Genomic DNA, 20,919 nt, shown 5'->3' on the forward strand with positions numbered 1-20,919 from the left:
AAAAGATGAAATTTTTGACCTATTCAGTGCTGAAAACTTTCAGCTAACAATATTATTTGGCTGAAAATAGTAGTTTTAAATAAACAAAATAATGATCAGTATGCTAAAGAAGCAAGTGGACTTTCAGTAACTTCCCAGAATACTTGCAAACTATGGGCAGAGGTTCACATCTGATACTGGGAATATTCTTAAAACTCATTTCTTCAATACTACTTAAAGACTTTTCTATAAAAAACAAGATCATTAAACATGTAACGGTCTAGGGTATGAAAAGAGTCAAGAAGATAAAGAAGGCTGACAACCAAGTTTTTGCCCCCATTTCTCTCTTTCTGTAATTAGACAAGTGCTTATGTATTGTTTTTCTTAGCTTTACGTTTTGTATCCACCTAATGAGTGTTCTGTAATTACAATTTTATTATCTAATATATTCAAGGAGATATATCCAAGAACTTGAAGTAAACAACAGTGACTTTTAGTGATCTGGCTTCTTCCTAGTGTACCTATGCAGGCTCGGCTTCCACTTCTTCCCCACACTCAGCCTATGCTTCCGATGTTCTAAAATAATTTACAATTTCATGCACAGGCATTTCTTTCTTCCTTTCTTTCCTTATTTATTTCCTTCCTTCCTTCCATTCATTTATCCACCCATTAGCAACTTTTTTTTTTTTTTTATGTGCCAGGCAGTCTTCTGGGTATTTGGGGATACCACAGTGGACAAGTCATATATTGTCCTCATTTTAATTAAACTTCATCTTCTAGTTATTAGAGAAAGGCAATAGTAAACAAACAAGCCAGGTAATTTCATACTGAAAAAAATAAAGCAGGGTGAGGTCATAGAGAATAGGCTGTGTTGGGGAGAGAGAGACCTGTTTTTCATTTTCTAGCAGAATCCCTGACACATTTGCAGCTCTTAATTGTTTTATGTGTTGAGTGAATAAGTGAATGAATAAATAAATGAGCAAATAAATGAATGTCTCCTTGATTAATCTAGATGGCCATCAGAGTATAGGCTGTACTGATTTGTTAACGGCCTGGGAGCTGTCTTCTTGAATATCTTTAGGAAGTTAAGTACCAGTGAAGGTCACAGAGAGGAAAGGACAGCAGCATTCAGAGAAGAGGGAAGGCATATAAATAAGACATGGAGAGAGGTGTTGGTTTGGGTGGGCAGAAATGGAAGTGGAATTACAGAGAAAGTAGTGGGAGAACCTTGAAGGACAGGGCAGTCACCCATCCACTTTAAACAAAGTTTAAACTTTCCACTTAAAGAAACAACTCGCAGAAACATTGGGGAGAATTACTTATATGGTAGCTCCTTGACAGTATTCTAAAATACCAATAATAACTAAAAATATTGAGTAATTTCTATGTGCCAGGCCCTGTTCTAAGTATATTACATAGTTACTTTATGTAATCCTAACTTTCCAATGAGGCAGATACTTTTATTACCCTCTTTTTGCAGATGAGGGAACTGTAGCACAAAGAGACTTGGAAACATAGCTAATGTGCAGGATCACTCAGCAAATTCGTGATGGAGGATCCAGGAGTTAACCCAGGCAGTCAGGCTCCATGGTCCATGCCCTTGACCACTGTATTATACCTTACTCCAAGAATCAAGTTCTTTGTAAATCCACGATTACTATCAAGAGATGTAATTAATTTGGGGCTAATTTCAGAAGAGTTGTATTTTTTCACATTATAGGCAAAGTAGAAAACTTATGATTCACGTAAAACAGATCTGCTGAGTTCATAGTAAGAGTGGGATACAATGCGAATACTTTCATCTTAAGGTTTTCTCTGTTTATTCCAAGGTACTCAAGAGGTCAATGACTAAAATGAATGAACACACTGTATACTGACGGTTGGCTTTATGCTAACACATGAAGAGCTCTTTGCTCTATCAGTTCATGTTATATTAGGTTACAGATGGTCCTAATCAGTGATCCTCTAGGATTAACGTAGTTATTTGACTAGTCCTCTAATGGCAAGAAATGGTGTCATGCACGATCACGAGTCATTGGGTAAATGAGAGTGATATTTACTATTTGAGAGAGTGAAACATTCCCATATCCTCAATCTGCCATCTATTTGGCCAAAATTTCTGTGTGTGTGTGTTTGGTCAAATTGTGCAGATGGAATTTGCATCATCCTTATTTGGCAGAATTTACTGAGAATGAGGGGTAATTGATCATTCATTATTTAGATCTTTCTCTCTTACTGTACTCCTTTAGACCAAAGCCATCTGGTGGGAACAGTGAGTTTTGTTAGGATTCGTTTTAATTACTTGCATTGTCAGAGTTTCAAACAAGTTCCTGCAGGTAGCAGCTTTTTTTAAATTTTATTTTAAAGCATAGCCTATAAACATGATTCACTGAATTACTAAATTTCTTTCATTAAATATTTAGATTTAGTGAACTTAGCTCTTGTTACCCAATGCATTAAGACCCAAGATTTAATACACAAAAGATTTGACCACACAGCTTTTTGTTAATCTTGTCATTAAGACTAGATTCTACATGAATATGCATGTTTATACAACCAAAGCTTTTAATGTTGTTATATCTATAAACATTCAGAACAATAAATAGCCTTTGAGAAATTTGCTTTTTTACATCATTTTGCTCCAATGTATCTTTTTTATAACCATGCAATTATTTATCAATGCCTTAAAATTCAGAAACCTCCCTAATTAGATAGATTGGGCTGGATCTTGTGGCTGCCTCTCCACAACTAAAATTATGAAAAGAAAGTATAATCTGCTAATAAATATTAAGGAATTAGAAGTAATTTGTCTTTTACTGATTTTGAAGGAGATGATAAAGAATATTGTATTTTATATGATAATTGAAGTTGATGGTAAAGCTGTTTATTTCCCATAAAAAAAGCATTATTTTATTTGTGGTGAATAAAATCATCTAATTCTTCAGGAAGCAAGAAGAAAAGATTTCGCAGAACGTAGGATGAACGTAAGTGAGGAGGTTTTAGCCCACAGAATCCTCACCCCTTCCTTTCCCAGACTCCCGTTTTTGGCAAAAAGAAAAATTAGAGATCGCCTTTGTGCTGTCATCATCTCCTTAACTGGGTCCAAATTTAAGAAATATGACACAAGTGGGGGTCACTGTCAGGGAGTCACCTGTGGACTTCATGAACTTATTTTAAAAATAATGAAATTTCTAAAAGATTTTAGTTTAGATAGTAATTAAAGAATTACAGAAATAGGATGAGTATGTATTCTGAGGAGTCCCTGGGTAGTGCAAACAGGTAATGTACTCACTCAGCTGCTACCTGAAAGGTTGGAGGTTTGAGTCCACCCAGAGGCACCTCAGAAGAAAGGCCTCGTGATCTACTTCCAAAAAATCAGCCATTGAAAACCATACGGAGCACAGTTCTACTCTGACGCACACCCTGACATACACATGGTCACCATGAGTCAGAATGGACTCTATGGCCACTGGTTGGTTAGACTCTGAAAGGCAACTAAGACTAATATTTCTTATGAGATTTAATTTAGGAGTAGGGGAAGAACCCAGTCAATATCAAATTTAAAAGATTATTCAACTAATTATAAAGAGACATGTGTTCTGGCCCAGGTCCTATCATGGGCCAGCCATGAGCTTGAGTGTCATTTTCTTTCGGTGGAACATCCTTAGTAAGGGATTGGGCCAGTGTCACTCTGAGGTTGCTCTTTAAGTAAAACAAATTTATTTGTCAACCAAAGTGGCCATTGAAAATGGAATTATTTCTCTGATCTTATATTCCAGAATGCTAATAATCTCAGTAATATTTTAAAAGATTAATTTAGGGCAGCTAATTCATGGCACATTTAATTTTACTTTTATTTAATCTTGTTAAGTACTTTAATCCTGTTTTGGACAAGGAATATATTGATTAATAAAGTGATTTTCAAAAAAATACCTCATAGCAATGACCATTGTAAGTTTGAAATAATTAGTGATCTCTATAGTGAAAAACCAAAACCAAACCCATTGTTGAGTTGATTCCAACTTACGGCACCCCATAGGACAGAGTACAACTGCCCCATAGGGTTTCCAAGGAGTGGCTGGTGGATTTGAACTGCTGACATTTTGGTTAGTAGCCAAGCTCTTAACCACTGCACCAGCAGGGCTCTGATCTCTATTATAGATACACTAAATATAATACTGTATTAATTATTTTAGATTTATTTGTGTTCAAACATTATATAAGGTTTTATAGGGCAGTTTTTTGAAGTTAAATTTCAATCTTAAGCAATAGACAGTATTTTTTTTCTTAGAGCATAAGATCTCTATAATATCTTCCTGCAATTTTCAAAATGACTTACCTGCAACTGAATCTTGAGTCTACATTGAAGCTGTATCATTTCATATGCATGTTCATATTGAGATGGGCCTTACCAATATCTTTGACCACTAACATAGATATACGCCACTCTGTAAATTAAAAATCATTATATCACTCCACCTAGTGATAACTTATAGACCATATTTCCATGAAGTGAGATTTGCTTGTGCATTAACAATAATTTGTATTCTTACTCCAACATTTTTTTTAGCCCAATTAGTACGCTCTTGGGGCAGAGGGATGGATTCCTTTAAGAATGAAAGAACATTTTCTTTTGCATGTAATGATGTCGATTGTAGTCAATGTATTCTTGATCATTAAATGTTCAAGGGCTTAAACAGAAAGACATTTTGCAGAGAAATATTTTATTTAGAAGGGCTAGGTGAACAGTAGCCAACTTTCCCCTCAGGAGATACTCGAGAGGCAGTCTTTCACTGCAAAGTGATTGCAGCTGGATTTACCATTATGATGAAAACGTTTGGTTCAAACACAGGACCAAAGGGAATGAATCCTTTAAGTATTAGACTTTTTCCAGCTCCAATCCAGTGATGTACTTTTTACAAAAATTCTCACTTCCTTCTTCAAATTTATTTGCATTTCCTCTAAGGTGAAAAAAAAAAGGTGATGTGGCAGTTAAATGTTTTTCATCTTCTGACCTGCAGACATAATTTTTCACCTTTCAATTACTTTTTATTCTTTTGCCCTTGATTGCCTTCTGTGCTCACTTTATTTTACCACGTATTTTGTTTACATTACACTGTTACATGTGCTTTGAAATGGTTGCCATATTTCAGTACATAAAAGGAGCTTTATTATCCTCTGTCTTTGTTATAAAATTATTTTAATTGTCTCACATTGAAAGTACAAACCAAACCACTGTAAGAATTTCTTGACCATTCACATATTTAATACACTAATTAATTTTGTTTTGTTTTTTAATACTGTTGATCTGGTATTTTCTCTTTCCTCTAGTTGATGTGGAAAAAAATCTTCCCGTGAAGGGCTCCCTCTCTGGAAAAGTCAGCCTACCTTGTCATTTTTCAACCATGCCCACCTTACCACCTAGTTACAACACAACTAGTGAATTTCTTCGAATCAAATGGTCTAAGATTGAAGTGGACAAAAATGGAAAGGATTTAAAGGAGACTACTGTTCTAGTGGCCCAAAATGGGAATATCAAGATTGGCCAGGGCTACAAAGGGAGAGTGTCAGTGCCTACGCATCCGGAAGACGTGGGTGATGCCTCACTCACCATGGTCAAGCTGCGTGCAAGTGATGCGGGCCTCTACCGCTGTGATGTCATGTATGGGATTGAGGACACACAGGACACCGTGTTATTGACAGTGGATGGTAAGACTTGTAAGAAGATAGTACAACATGATACCTTATTCAGAATGTGAAAGGACAAACAAAAGTAATTCTGTTATCCTGGGAAAAAACATCAAGCAAATCAACATTCCATGTCTTTCACCAAAAATGAACTCTTTGTTTTTCAGTTCTGGGGGTCAAGGCAGGTGACTTTTTGTGAATTAAAAAAAAAAAAAATCAAGTTGATTAATTAAAGGTAGTGAAGTATATTGTTGTTATGTGCCATCGAGTCGATTCTGACTCATAAAGACTCTATATGACTGAGTAGAACTGCCCAGAAGATTTTGTAGGTTGTAACTTTACAGGAGCAGATCACTGGGTCTTTTCTTCCACTGAACTGCTGGTGGGTTTGAACCACCAACCTTTAGGGAGGAGCCAGGCTCTTAACCATTGCACCCCAGGGCTCCTTAGTAAATATGTTCTTGTTGTGTGCTAAGTATACTGGAAAAATGAATACCTCAGAACATGGTAAACAGTTCAATATTCATTATTTCAGGGTTGAGATCTATCAAGCACTATTCTTTAAGACTGTAAAGGCTTGATCTACATTTTTTTCAATACATATTTATATGCCAACTTATTTTCCCCCTTGTTTTCTCACTCTCTTGATATTATTATTGTTGAAGTATTTGAGTTTGCTTTTAAGAAATATAAATTCTATCTTATATTGAAAAATAAAGTATTTAGTAAGTACTATGTTATGGTACATATTGGTTGGGTATGTTATGGTATGTATTGGTGGAAGCCCTAGTGGCATAGTGGTTAAAAGTTTGGCTGCTAACTAAAAGGTCAGCAGTTCAAATCCACCAGGTGCTCCTTGGAAACCCTATGGAGCAGTTCTACTCTGTCCTATAGGGTCCCTATAAGTTGGAATCAACTCGATGGCAATGTTTTGTTTTTTTTTTTAATGGTACATATCAGAGCCCAGATGTTGCAGTGGTTAAGAGCTTGACTGCTAAGCAAAAAGCTGGCAGTTGAAAACCACGAGCCGCTCCTTAGAAACCCTATGTGGCCATTCTACTCTGTCCTAGAGGGTGGCTGTGAGTCAGAATCGACTTGACAGCAGTGGATTTAGTTTGGTTTTTTTGTATGGTACATATTACAGTGCCTTTAAAATGCCAACATTAAATAATTATTGAGTTGGATTAAAAAAAAAACAAAAGAATTTAGTCCAATTTTTTTTTTTAAGGCTAATGCACTAGTAGTTATCCATTAAGTCTTGTAATGAGACATTTTAGTTTTATCCTCTTGCAGTGGTAGTTTACATGTCATTTGAATTTAAGTTAGGAGACAAAGCAAAAAAAAATTGCTTTAATTGGGTACACACATAATGCCATAGCTCTTGGAAGGATATTATTTTGGCAAGTTATTAAGCAAAATTCTAATACCCAGACATGATGGAACAGATTTTCTTCTAACCTTCCATTTTCCTATAAAATATTTACCTTTCAGAAATATATACAAAGGGATTTATTAAAACTCTTTCTTGTGTAGCCAAAAGGAAATACTTTGAATTTCAGATGCAACAGATCAACTTTCTGAACATCCTTTTACATTCGGATTCTATTGCTTCCTTCTATAAATCTGTTTTTATGTTGTCTGGGTATCCATTAAATATTCTGGGCTCTTTTAACATTTTTATCATTTATTTTAGTTAATCTAAGATTATTCTACTGTCATTTCTTTTATTTTATATATATGTGTGTGTACGTGTGTGTGTATATATATATATATATATATATTTAATTCCAAAAGGAGTTTTAACAACTTCTTACAATTTTTGGTATTAAAGAATTAGCAATGGATTTGTCCCTTGCCCCTCTGAAACAATGGAAATCCTCTACTTAATCTCCTTAGCCCCATGGGGTCTTCACATTATGCCAACAATTACACATACTTATACATCCCTATCATGGTCATGGGGGCCCCTTTGTGCCCTCTTACCACCAATCTTCAGTGTAAGCACAAGATTTTTAATTACCAAAAAGGCTATTTGAAGCTTTGATCATCGTAAGTCCAGGTTCTTGCTTAGGCCTTAGAGATTACAATAGGCTATCTCTCATACTTACCAGAAAGTACCATATATACTTCCTGGCAATTTTATAAAGCTTCTATAAATGTACAGATTTTCTGAAAGGCATTTGATTAATTTTTTGTAAGAGTTTCTATTCGAGGTGTAAAAGTGGGAAAATGAATGTTAGTTGTCAGTGTATTTACTTGGTCCGGGGCAGGCCTTTTTCTGTTGACACTGATCAGAGGTGCTTATCTATGAACTGACTAGTCCATTTCCCCAGAGTTACTTTATTGGCACACACTCAACTTGGAAGAGAGAGATCATGAAAGGAAAGTCATATGGGAAATAATCTTATAGCTAGGAGTCAAACTGTGAGTGAAACACTGTTGTCAGCCCCAGGAAATTACTAGGGATGAAAGGAAAGTAGAAGCTGTCTTGGGAACCATAAGTCATTCCAAATAAAAAAAGGTCATCTTAAACGAATGGTTAGAATAATTTAAATCTTCGTCTTAATAAAATCTCATTGTAAGATCCAGTTGCCCCAGTTTCTATTTTCCAGCAATTTTCTGGGCTGGACTAACTTTGTAGGCTTGTGGAAATGAGTCACCATTTATTGCAGCTAAAAATGGAGATGCTCTTTTTGCAATGGAAGGAGAGGACCCAGACTCTATCCCCGCTGCTCTTCTCTCACCCCTTTGATAATTCCTTGAGCCCTGGAGACCAGAACCACTAGTTTAGCCAACCTTAAAATACAACAAAATGGAATTTGAGGCAAGTACCAAGGTGTCTAGCTTCATACCAAGGGATTCTGGAGAACTTTATTTCAGGCCTTCTTTAGGACAAAAATCTTACATTTTGCCTTTGCTGTCACAGCAAAGACCCTAAATTATGCTGGTCAGGTAGTGAATACGATTATACCTTTGGGTAGTACATAATAGCCTACCCGACATTTTTGCGCCCTCTGCTTAATTTGACTTTCACATCAATCAAATCACATAAACAATATTAGTTCCACTTTATATGGAAGCAAATTAAGGCTCAGAGAGACTGACTTGTATGTGACTAAGAAGCAAAGTAAGGATTGAAAAAAGGCTTTTGATTCACACATAGTGCAGTGTCTTTTGCAGTCTAGTGTATTGTCTCAAGGCCCCTAGGTGGCATAGGAGTTTGCAACTGGCTGCTAACCTAATGGTTGGCAGTTCGAACCCATCCAGTGATGTCGTGGAAGAAAAAGCCCTGGCAATCTGCTTCTGTAAAGATTACAGCCAAGAAAACCCTATGGAGCTGTTCTACTCTGTAACAGATGGGGCTGCCATGATCAGAATCCACTTGACGACAACAGGATTGGTTTTTAGGCTTTATATTGTCTCAGGAAGTAACTATCTCAATGTTTTATGTTTGGAGGAAGTGGTATTAGTGAATGTTTACATGGAACATGCAAATGTTTCCTGTTTCTGTCGAGTTGTCGCTGGGAAAAATCATGAAGTAGGGGAGTTGATATTACGGCCTGCTTAACTCTTGTGTGTTCTGGAGCATCTACTTGCTTTAAGTTCCCAGTGTTCCTGTGACAAATATTGCCTGCGATTAGGACAGCTACCTACCACTGGGTATTTAGTTACTTAAATCCCCTTCTAGGATTGTTTACGTGTTAATAGAAAATTCCTGGCTAGGAAACTTTCTAATAGAAAGGAATGGGAGACCTAGGTGTTAGGCATTTTGGAGCCCTTCAAATCACCATGAAGGTGACTTGCATAATTCTGGCTTCATTGAACAAAAAAGTATTACATCAAGTAAACATAAAGAACCATCATGATGTTATTACCATTTCCTATTTCCAATTAATTGGATACATTGCTCCAGTGAGAAATTTTGCACAATATGGTGGGAAATGTGAACATGCTCCTAACTGCTTGCTGCTTGCTGTCTTTGCAGGAGTTGTGTTTCACTATAGGGCTGCGACCAGCAGGTACACTCTGAATTTTGAAGCTGCAAAGAAGACTTGTTTGGATATTGGTGCAGTCATAGCAAACCCAGAGCAGCTCAATGCTGCCTATGAAGATGGATTTGAGCAGTGTGATGCAGGCTGGCTGTCTGACCAGACCGTTAGGTGAGAGGTCTAGGGGCCGCAGGCTTTAATTCATTCATTGAATGCAAGAGAAAAGTGTCACTTAGTATCTGTTTATTTCCTCAGATATCCCATTCGGACACCCCGTGAAGGCTGTTACGGAGATATGATGGGGAAGGAAGGAGTCAGGACCTATGGATTTCGTTCTCCTCTTGAAACTTATGATGTGTATTGTTATGTGGGTCTTCTGGATGGTAAGAGCTTTACATTCCTAGAGTTTCATTCACATTAAGAAAATTGAGGGAAAGACACCTTGGAATGTTACAAATCTTCCTTTGTTTGGATTCCAAACAGCAGCATTTAGTGTAAATGACTGTATGATTCTGTGGTAAAATAGGCTTAAATTAAAGCAGAGGGAGAAGGAGGGGTGTGTAAATGGTTATGCAGGTTAGAGATGTCTTTTAGTTAATGGCAGGTTTTCTTATAGCCATGCTGCAATTGGACTGCTTCCACTACACTTTTAGAGCATTAAGAATAGAAAGTTGTAAGGGTGGTACCTATTCTAGTGGGAACCTCAGGTACAAATTTCTGTGATGACAAGCCACTGGGAATCCAAGTACTGATATTTGCAATAAAAAAATTAAACACCCCAAAACTCAACTGAATAACCCTGTAAACTAGCCCAGGAGAGATTCAATGTTTCACATTTCCTCATATATTTTGGTTGCACTCATATGCAAAGGGATTATTTGTTCATTCAACCAATCAACACATTAAAAGAACACCTACTGTGTGATGGCAATGGGGGTTACCAAAAGGCCAGTGGTTCGGAATCCACCAGCTGCTCCTTGGAAACCCTATGGGGCAGTTCTGCTCTGTCCTATAGGGTCTTTATGAGTCAGAATTGACTCAACTGCAATGGGTTTTTTTACTGTGTAATAGGTACTCTGCTAGTCATTAGGAATATGAAGCCAGGTACCACATAGCTCTTGCTTTAAAGGTGCTTTGAGTCCAATTGATTTTGACACTATCACTTCTCACTCAGCATGAGTCAGAGATTTTAAAGACAGAAGTTTGACTTTAACAGTGGCACCATTGTATAAAGTGCACCAAAAACCAAACCAAACCTGTTGCCGTCAAGTTAATTCCAACTCACAGCAACCCTATAGGACAGAGTAGAACTGCCCCATACCACTTCCAAGGTGTGCCAGGTAGATTCGAACTGCTGACCTTCTGGTTAGCAGCCTATGGTGCCAGGGTAGTTTTATTATAAAAACACATGGAAGAGACATTTCTGGTACTTTTGAAATGGGGTTTCATTTGTATTAACAGATACCTTACTTTTAATAAATAAAAAGTATTGAGCTGATTTGTATTTTTAATTTTGGCTGGGTACACATAAAAAAGAATGACCTTGGGTTTCTAATGTATAATATCAGGAGATTGGACTAGATAATAGGAAACCCTTGTGGTCTAGTGGTTAAGAGCTACGACTGCTAACCAAAAGGTTGCCAGTTCTAATCCACCAGGCGCTCCTTGGAAACTCAATGAGGCAGTTCTTCCCTGTCCTGTAGGGTTGCTGTGAGTCAGAATTGACTCGACGGCAATAGGTGGGGACTGGATAATTTCTCTGGTCCCTTCCAACATTAAAATTCTGTGATTCTATGAATTGAAAAAACAGCTTCAAAGATTGAGAGTTAAAAAATAAGCAGTTTAACAAGTGGCCATCTAAGATGCATCAATTGGTCTCAACCCACCTGGATCAAAGGAGAATGAAGAACACCAAGGTCACATGATAACTATGAGCCCAAGAGACAGAAAGGGCCACATGAACCAGAGACTTACATCATCCTGAGACCAGAAGAACTAGTTGGTGCCCGGCCACAACCCATGACTGCCCTGACAGGGAGCACAACAGAGAACCCCTGAGGGAGTAGGAGATCAGTGGGATGCAGACCCCAAATTGTCATAAAAAGACCAGACTTAATGGTCTGACTGAGACTAGAGGAATCCCGGCGGTCATGGTTCCCAAACCTTCTGTTGGCCCAGGACAGGAACCATTCCCGAAGACAGCTCATCATACATGGAAGGGACTGGACAGTGGGTAGGAGAGAGATGCTGATGAAGAGTGAGCTACTTGTATCAGGTGGACACTTGAGACTGTGTTGGCATCTCCTGTCTGGAGGGGGGATGGGAGGGTAGAGAGGGTTGGAAGCTGACAAAATTGTCACGAAAGGAGAGACTGGAAGGGCTGTCTCATTAGGGGGAGAGCAAGTGGGAGTATGGAGTAAGGTGTATATAAACTTATATGTGACAGACTGACTTGATTTGTAAACGTTCACTTGAAGCTCAATAAAAATTAAAAAAAAAATAAGCAGTTTATATTTTTGTAATACCCTTACTGAATTTGAATAGGCAGGCCTGCTTCCAAAAAGGTTGTTTAATGTGTGTTTCTCTAGCATCTTAACATTCTTGTTACCATTGTCATTTAAGACTGGCGAATGTATTTTGTAAATAAAAAGTGAGACACTAATAATTTCGATTTTTATGTAGTGACAAAGGGATAATATATGTAATATCTAAGCTACGGTTGATATATGTAAAACCAGAACTTTTCTTTTCCCTTTTTTCAAGTTTTATTGACTTAAAAAAATTACACGTACGTATATATAGAATAGGAGATAGCAGGAGAATCTGGTTCTAGGAAATACATCTGATTATTGCTATTTCAGTAAGGTGGAAAATTTTATCTATCACTATTGCTCTAATTTAGAATAATATCCATCAGAGCGATAAAACAAAAATCTCTGGAATGCTGGTAATACTGGAACTGAACTAGAACTGGAACTGAACTAGAGCTATTTTCTGAGAAATTACATGTAAGATCTAACTACCTATAAGATCTTTACCAAATGTAACTGAAATGGTGCTTTCAGGTGAAAATCCGAGGCCTAATCCAAATATGAGTAAGTATCCCAAGCCAGCCTCCTTGATGGAAAGACAGGTTTATGTACCCAGGATGCCACCAGCAGGAGAGCCCCAGAGGTTGCTCTATGTGTCTGTTCTTCAGTCTTATCCTGATGGAGCTACAAGAGCCTCATTCTCTTAGGACACAGATTCCCCAACTCCGAAAGCATTCCTTCAAGCTTAGAGGAGGCCTCTGTGAGTTCTCAGCTTCTAGAGAAGTACCAGAAATCTTATGCCCTTTGTAAGTATCATCTGAAGTACTTTTGACAGGTCCAGGTGGTGAAAGTCCTGACAGAGACCTTCCAGCAATACTGTACTCACCAGTCATTGAGAGCTGGCTCCCCTACAATCTGCTCAGAGTATCATAACCAGTGTGCAGAGAACTGGGCTCTGTAAGAAATTAGCTCTGAGCATGTGCATGTAGCCTACAATGGGGAAGGGTTTGCTAGTCTTATAGAGGCCCCTCCTTCCCCGTTTCAATAAACATAGTCACTTCTAAGGCAACTGGGATGTATAAATCCAGTTTCTGCCCCAATATTACCCAATTGTATTTTATATAGTTACTTGGGGGTATGTGCCCCATATATTTGATGAATGAAAACTGTAATGCAGAATACAGCATAACTTTAATTGGGGCATTTATACCAAATCAACAGAGTTCTAACCCTTTTTGCTTAGCATATAAGAGCGGGAGGAGAAACAGAAAAGAATCAGTACAAATACTCTTTCAAGAACCGGCTGAAATTTGTGTGAGTAGTTTAACGAGACTTTTACTTGTTCAGCTGAGGAATCTTGACAATTCTGGAGGATATTCAGCATGTTTACAATATGGCTTCAGAAATTTTTCACTTTTTATTTGTTGGCCCTTGGAATCATTAGCAAAACTTTGGATACTGGCTTTATCTCTTTTGACTTGAAATTGCAGGGGGTTGAGGTTTAAAGGGAGTTCCTGGGTGGTACAAACAGTTAATGTGCTCAGCTACTAATTGAAAGGTTGGAAGTTTGAGTCCACCCGGAGGTCCTTAGAAGGAAGGCCTGGCTCTCTACTTTTGAAAAAGCAGCCATCAAAAACCCTATGAAGCAAAGTTCTACTCTGACACACATAGAGTCTCCATGAGTTGGAATCAACTCCATGACAACTGTTTTTTTTTGGTTTGGGGGTTAAAGAGACCTTCACAAAATCATTCTTGTAAGATATTTCTCTTTACTTTGCTGAAGTGTATGTCCCTTTGAAATAAAGGCCATTTTCTTCTGTGGGTTGATAAAAATTCATGTGGAAAGTTGGCTGTGTAAAATTACATCCGGTGTTTTAATAGCCACGTGGATAAAAGATTGCTTTGACTGTTAGCCAAAATTCCTTATATGAGATATTCATAGCTATATTTATGAATATAATAGTTCCCATCTTGATTTTATTATATATATACTTTTTTTGATTTTATTATATTTTTGAGAACCAAGTGAGTGTGTTTAAGAGGTGCTGGGCAGTCAGAATTAGAGATGTTGACATGATGGAACATTTACACACAAATTAGGAGCCAAGGTGCAATTACTTTCTATCAGAAGCCCTATTACTCTAGATAGGCTTAAGAGATGTCAATTAACTATGCAATGAAACCTAATTAAAAAATAAATTAATTTTGCTGTAATTAATTTATTTATTTTGAAATATAGTTAGCTGACAGAATGTCAACCTTCTGACTTTTTCTCCTTTCATGTATTATAATGTCATATTTACCCTGACCTATGTGTTTCTTTATAAAATTCAAACAATTACACTAAATTAAATCCAGGCACTTTGAGGGTAAAACAAAACAAAACTACTTTGCTGCTTCTTCTAAGGTGGTGATTCTAACACAATCATGCTTATGTATATAATATTCAAACTTACTTTTTTTTTAAAAAACTAAACAGTATAAAAGAGCAATTACATTAGCTATATTCACTAGTAAGCATTTCAATATAACTTGTGTCCTCAGAAATGGTCTAGAAGTTATTTTGCCTTATTAGCTGTGATTCAGTAGGGGAATATTGCTATTCAGAAATTAATGGAGTTGGGATTCTAAAATATGAATCTAGAATTTAAGATTCATGAAATAATCTTTATTAGGAAGTCTAATCTGTGTGCCCCAGAAAGGTAGATTTGGAAAACACTGAGAGTTTAGAATAGAGTTGAGATAATTAAATATTTCAGAAAACTGGGTAGAGGATTTGTGATTACTTAGGAGTGGTAAAGACAATACGGAGAGAGGACTCTTGGGAGGTAGTTGACTTTCTCATAATTAAGAATGGGAAGGACTTGAGTCCCAGATCTGTTACTTTCTAGTTGTGAGCTCTTGGGCAAGGCTTTACTTCTCTAAACCTCAGCTGCTTCTTCTCTGAAATGGGGACAATAGTACTTATTTTTCAGTCATGGTGTAAAGATTAAATGAGATAATGTGTAAAGGTTTTATCACGGTACGTGGGACAAATTACTCAGAAAATAATAGATGTTATTATAGTTTTTAGGCATATGAAAGTTTCTTTATTTCCATTGAAATTATAATAGTAGGAAGAAATAATTTAAAATTGCAACACTAAATTAGGTTCGATATAAAGAAGAATTTTCTGACGATGAAAATTGTTAAATGTAGAAAGAATTCTAAGAGGCTGTAAAATTCCTTCTCTGAAGGTTTCTTAAAACTAGAATTGATCTAAGATGTTACGAGTGCAATGCTTTACCAAAGTCTATTGGAGTCACAGAGCTTAGAAGGATACAGAAGATAACTGAGCCACTTTATGGGGAGCGGTGACTTCTAGGTCAAGTATTTTGTGTATAATAAATAATGCTCAAATATTACTGAGTAATTAAAAAATAATACTGTGACAAAATAAGAATTCCATATTATTCCCCCTAAATTTTTTGAAATAAGTTTATTCTCTGATTAGAGCATTATCTTCTTGAATCACACTGTTCAGAAATAATTCTATAGCTGACTCCCCACAGAAAGTCACAGACACACAAATATGACCACTTTGCCACTAGAAGATTAAAATACTTCTGAAAGTGCTTCGTGAGTTAATGTATTAACCGAAAAGTAGCAGTTTAGTAGGAAGTATATGTGTGTCTAGTTATATCCATACCAAAAAATAGTTCCTAGATAACAGAGTTCTAGGAAGAATGGAGTACCACGTAAATCTTTCAGCTAAAAAACAACCAACAGCAAATGAACAAACAAAAAACCCACCCACACGCACATAAACAAAAGCCTCAAACTTTTAAGGAACCTCAAACTCTTTTTTAAGGAAATTAATAGATTGACTTTATTTGGTTGCTGTATGGTAGCAGACACTTGTAAGAAAATTATTTCCTTTCTATAGGGATTTAATTCTCTGCAAATAAATCAGAGTGTGGAAAAGAGGTCAGACTGCTTGCTTTCCTGGTTGACACATTTAGTTCCCTTGCAAATTAGTCAACACTTTCAGCTTTATTCCCAGACCTGACAAATGGTTAATCCAAGGATTCCTTGTCTCTCTGACATGGGCACCCATGCAGACATACGTTCTATCCTTCTACGTCCTATGTTTTCTAGTTTAGCCCTACCTTTTGTCTTTTACTTCACCCAAAAGTGATAGAAGACTATCACCCTACAATTCCACTTTCCTGGCCTTTTCACAAGCTTCACAACATGTTGATGTGTCTGTACTGTGGGCTCTCTCTTTCATCTCATGTCTCATCCCTAAGTCCTAGTTGATCTCTTTCACCTTTTTCCATCTCTGAACCTTGAATTTATGACTAGTAATCACCCTCCTGCAAATATTGGCTTATACCTCCCTCTCCCCTACTAGACTGTGATTTCTGGGAGGACAGGAGCCATGTGAATTCATCTGTGTATCCACACCATGCCCTTGGCACGTAGTAGGTGCACCACCAATAGAGTTGAATAAATGAGTGAGTTAATGAATTGACCTCTAAATTTGAAATGCCCATCAGCCTGTTCCACTGGCCTATCCTCACCTCATCTTTACTTGCCTCCCTTCACACTTGCATCTTGGATAGCTTCACACCTCCTCAGTACTCTTCTTGGTTCCCTTTGCTCCAATTTCCTTATTATAAATTTCATTTTTGTACTCTTATAAAAAAAAAAAATATGTAAATCATAAGTCATATCAAATGCTTAGTGAAATGAATGGGGCACAGAAAGGCACATACATGAAAATGTTAATTTCTAGTTTTGCCTCTCTTGCCCCAAACTCTCTTCTAAATTTCATACCCATAGTTGCAGATCATTAGTCATTTTTGTGTCTCTTCTCTGGTTTTGATTCTCACCACCAGTCCCCATACCTTCAACAGTTCTTCATGGGGCCTGTTTCATGACCATCAAAACATTTAAACATCATTGCCATATCATTCCCCTACTCAACGTTGTGCAGCAGTTTTCCTGTTGACTTCCTCCTCAAGCATAAACTCAAAGCCGCTAAAACATGGCTCTGGAGTAACCTGTTCCAACTCATTTTCCTTACCCTCTATCAGGGCACCGCACCCATGCACCTAAGCTCCACAGATTCTGTGTTCCCTCCTGCCTGCAATTCTGCTTTGGTTCTCACAGAGAGAACACATGGCCATCTTTACAACATTCAAATTTTTTCTCTGCCTGAAAACTTACTGTTTCCCGGAGCTCATCTCTGTTTATTCCAACTTACATTGCTATTTCCTCAGTCTCGACTACTTTTTCTCAGAGTTAGTTCCACACATTTTGGTGTTTAATTATTCACCAGTTACTTTGCATATTTATCAAATACAAACGATTATGTCTTAGTTTTATTTCTGCAAAACTACTGTAAGGTCCTGGTAGAACTAAAGCCAATCCCAGAGAACATGATCTTCCAGGAAGGGGAGGGAATTGGCAAAAAAAAAAAAAAAAAGAAAAAGGAAAAATTATAATGAGAGGCTAGAAAGGAAAAAGGAGTATCTCTGGGGAAGATTTATTTTTAAGAGACACCCTAGATCAAAGTGAGACAAGAAATCTAAGGAGAAAAAAAAAAGTGCAATGTTGATCCAAGAAAGATACAAAAATTAGTTCCTAGTAAATTTTGTGAACAAAGTGAAGCATTTTTTCAAATGATATAGAAATGACAGATGGTGAGGGCAGTTTCTGAAAGAAACAAAGGCTGGAGAAATACTGCAATTACCACCGACTATTTTTTTGAACAACTATTATGTGTTTATCACTGGAATAGGCCCTGATTGTGGTTGGTGGTGGTACAGAAGAAATTTTTGGCCTTATTCTTTTAGATACCATTGTAAATTAAACTTTCTTAATTTCCTTTTCAGATCGTTCATTGCTGGTGTATAGAAACACAAGTGATTTTTGTGTGTTGACCTTGTGCACTGCCATTTTACTGAATACGTTTACTAACTCCAGTAGCTTTCCGGTGGATTCTTGCCATACTTTTACTTTTTTCTTCCTGACTTGGATACCTTTCATATCTTTTCTTGCATAATTGCTCTGGCCAGGACTTCCAGTACAATATTAAATAGCAGTGGTGAGAGCAGGTAACCTTGACTTGTTCCTGATCTAAGGGGAAAACTCCCATTCTTTCTCTGTTGAATGTGATGTTAGCTGTGAGTTTTTATAAATGTCCTTTATCAGATTGGGGAATTTCCTTCTATTTTTAGCTTGTTGACTGTTTTAATCATGAAAGGGCATTGGATTTTTGTCAAATGCCTTTCCTTTGGTTCTTGCCCTTTGTTCTATTAATGGAGTGTTTTATATTGATTGATTTTCTAATGTTGAACCATTCTTGCATTCCTGGAATAAATCCAACTTGGTCATGGTATATGATCCTTTTAATATGGTGTTGGACTTAGTTTGCTAGCATTTAAGGTTTTTGCATCACATTCATAAGGTATAAAGGATATTTGCAAGTTATACATCTAATAAGGCATATTGGACTGTAGTTTTCTTTTCTTCGGGTCCCTTATCAGATACATGATTTGCAAATATTTTCTCCCACTCTGTGGGTTGTCTTTTCACTTTCTTTAAAGCTCAGCAGTTTTTAGCTTTGATGAAGCTCAATTTAAAAAAATTTTTTTGGTTGTGCTTTTGTGTCATATCTAATAAAACTTTGCCAAATCCCAGGTTATAAAGAAAACCCCTATGTTTTCTTCTATGAGTTTTGTAGTTTTAGCTTTTACTTTGATCTGTTTTGAATGAATTTATGTATATGGTGTGAGATAGTGGTCTAAATCCATTCTTTTGCATATAGACATATAGTTGTTCCAGTACCATTTACTGAAAAGACTATTCTTGCCCCACTGAAGGGTCTTGGTAACTTTGTTGAAAATCAGTTAACCATATACATCTAGGTTTATTTTTGGATTCTCAATTCTATTCCAGTAATCTGTATGTCTTTCCTTATGCCAGTACAACACTGTCTTGTTTACAGTTGGCCAGCTGGTACAGTGGTTAAGCGCTAGCTGGTAACTGAAAAGTTGGTGGTTTGAACCTGCTGGCTGCTACATGGGTGAAAGATGTGGCAAACTGTTTCCATAAAGATTTATAGCACTGGAAACCTTATGGGGCAGTTCTGCTCTGCCCTATAGGGTTGCTATGAGTCAGAATCAACTCAGTGGCAGTGAGTTTGTTTTTTTAGGTTTTGAAACTAGGAAGTATGAGTCCTCCAAACTTGATCTTCTTTTTCGAGATTATTTTGGCTATTCTTCTGGATCTCTTGAATTCCCTTATGAATTTTAGTAGCACCTTCTTGATTTCTACGAAGAAGCCATCTGGGATTCTGATAAGGGACTGTGGTGAATCTTTAGATTAATTTGGAGATTTCTTAAATCTTCTGTGAACATGGATACCTTTCCATTTATTTAAATCTTCCTTAATTTCTTTCAGCAATGCTTTGTAGTTTCCAAAGTGTAAGTTTTGCACTTTTGTTAAGTTTATTCCCAAATATTTTATTCTCTTTTATGCTGTTCTAAATGGAGTTTTCTTAATTTTTCTTCTGACTGTTCACTGTAAGTATATAAAAATGCAATTGCTTCTTGCATATTGATCTTGTAACCTGCAACCTTGCTGAACTCACTTATTCTAGTAGTTTTCTAGGGGGTTCCTTAGTGTTTTCTATCTACAGTTTTTTTCATTTTATAATCGTGCCTTGTTGTTGTTAGGTGCTGTTGAGTTGGTTCTGACTCATAGCAACCCCATGTACAACAGAACAAAATGCTGCCCAGTCCTGCACCATCCTCACAATCATTGCTATGTTTGAGCCCATTGTTGTAGTTACTGTGTCACTCCATCTTGATGAGGGTCTTCCTCTTTTTTGCTGATCCTGGACTTTTCCAAGCATGATGTCCTTCTCCAGGGACTGGTCTTTCCTGATAACATGTCCAAAATACATGAGACGAAGTTTCACCAACCTTTCTTCCAAGGAGCATTCTAACTGTATGTTTTCCACAACAGATTTGTTCATTCTCCTGGCAGTCCATGGTATAGTGAATATTCTTCACCAACACCATAATTCAAAGGCATCAGTTCTTCTTCAGTCTTCCTTATTCATTGTCCAGCTTTCAAATGCATATGAGGAGATTGAAAACACCATGGCTTGGGTCAGGCGCACCTTAGTCCTCAAGGTGACATCTTTGCTTTTTAACATGTTAAAGAGGTCTGTTGCAGCAGATTGGCCCAATGAGATAATGTCATTTGATTTCTTGACTGCTGCTTCCATGAGCATTGATCGTTTATTCAAGTAAAATGAAATCCTTGACAACTTCAATCTTTTCTTCATTTATCATGATGTTGTTTATTGGTCCAGTTGTGAGGATTTTTGTTTTCTTTATGTTGAAGTATAATCCATACTGAACACTGTAGTTGTTGATCTTTATCTTGCCTTAAACCCGGTGCCATCGAGTCGATTCCGACTCATAGCGACCCTATAGGACAGAGTAGAACTGCCCCATAGAGTTTCCAAGGAGCGCCTGGTGGATCTGAACTGCCGACCCTTTGGTTCGCAGCCGTAGCACTTAACCACTACACCACCAGGGTTTCCAATCTTGCCTTAGATAAGTAGAAATGTTTTGACACAAACCCTTAGAAGCATGTGACAGTCGTTTGCTTTAAGCCTTTCGTATCCAGGTCTCCTGGAGTTCTAAATCCAAAGAGCTTTTTTGGAAATTCAG

General features: G+C 37.1%; 1 protein-coding gene across 2 annotated transcripts in view; it reads left to right on the forward strand.

Annotated features, from left to right (window-relative positions):
- VCAN (versican) overlaps nt 1-20,919 on the forward strand; it is a 119,140-nt gene that overhangs the window by 13,821 nt on the left and 84,400 nt on the right. For both annotated transcript variants that reach the window (XM_049867084.1, XM_049867085.1), the window contains exons 3-5: nt 5,311-5,688; nt 9,653-9,827; nt 9,912-10,039. In XM_049867084.1, the coding sequence (XP_049723041.1) occupies nt 5,311-5,688; nt 9,653-9,827; nt 9,912-10,039 (681 nt within the window). The remainder of the gene's footprint in view (nt 1-5,310; nt 5,689-9,652; nt 9,828-9,911; nt 10,040-20,919) is intronic.

Source organism: Elephas maximus, chromosome 2 (genome assembly GCF_024166365.1).
Source record: "Elephas maximus indicus isolate mEleMax1 chromosome 2, mEleMax1 primary haplotype, whole genome shotgun sequence".
Taxonomy (NCBI): domain Eukaryota; kingdom Metazoa; phylum Chordata; class Mammalia; order Proboscidea; family Elephantidae; genus Elephas; species Elephas maximus.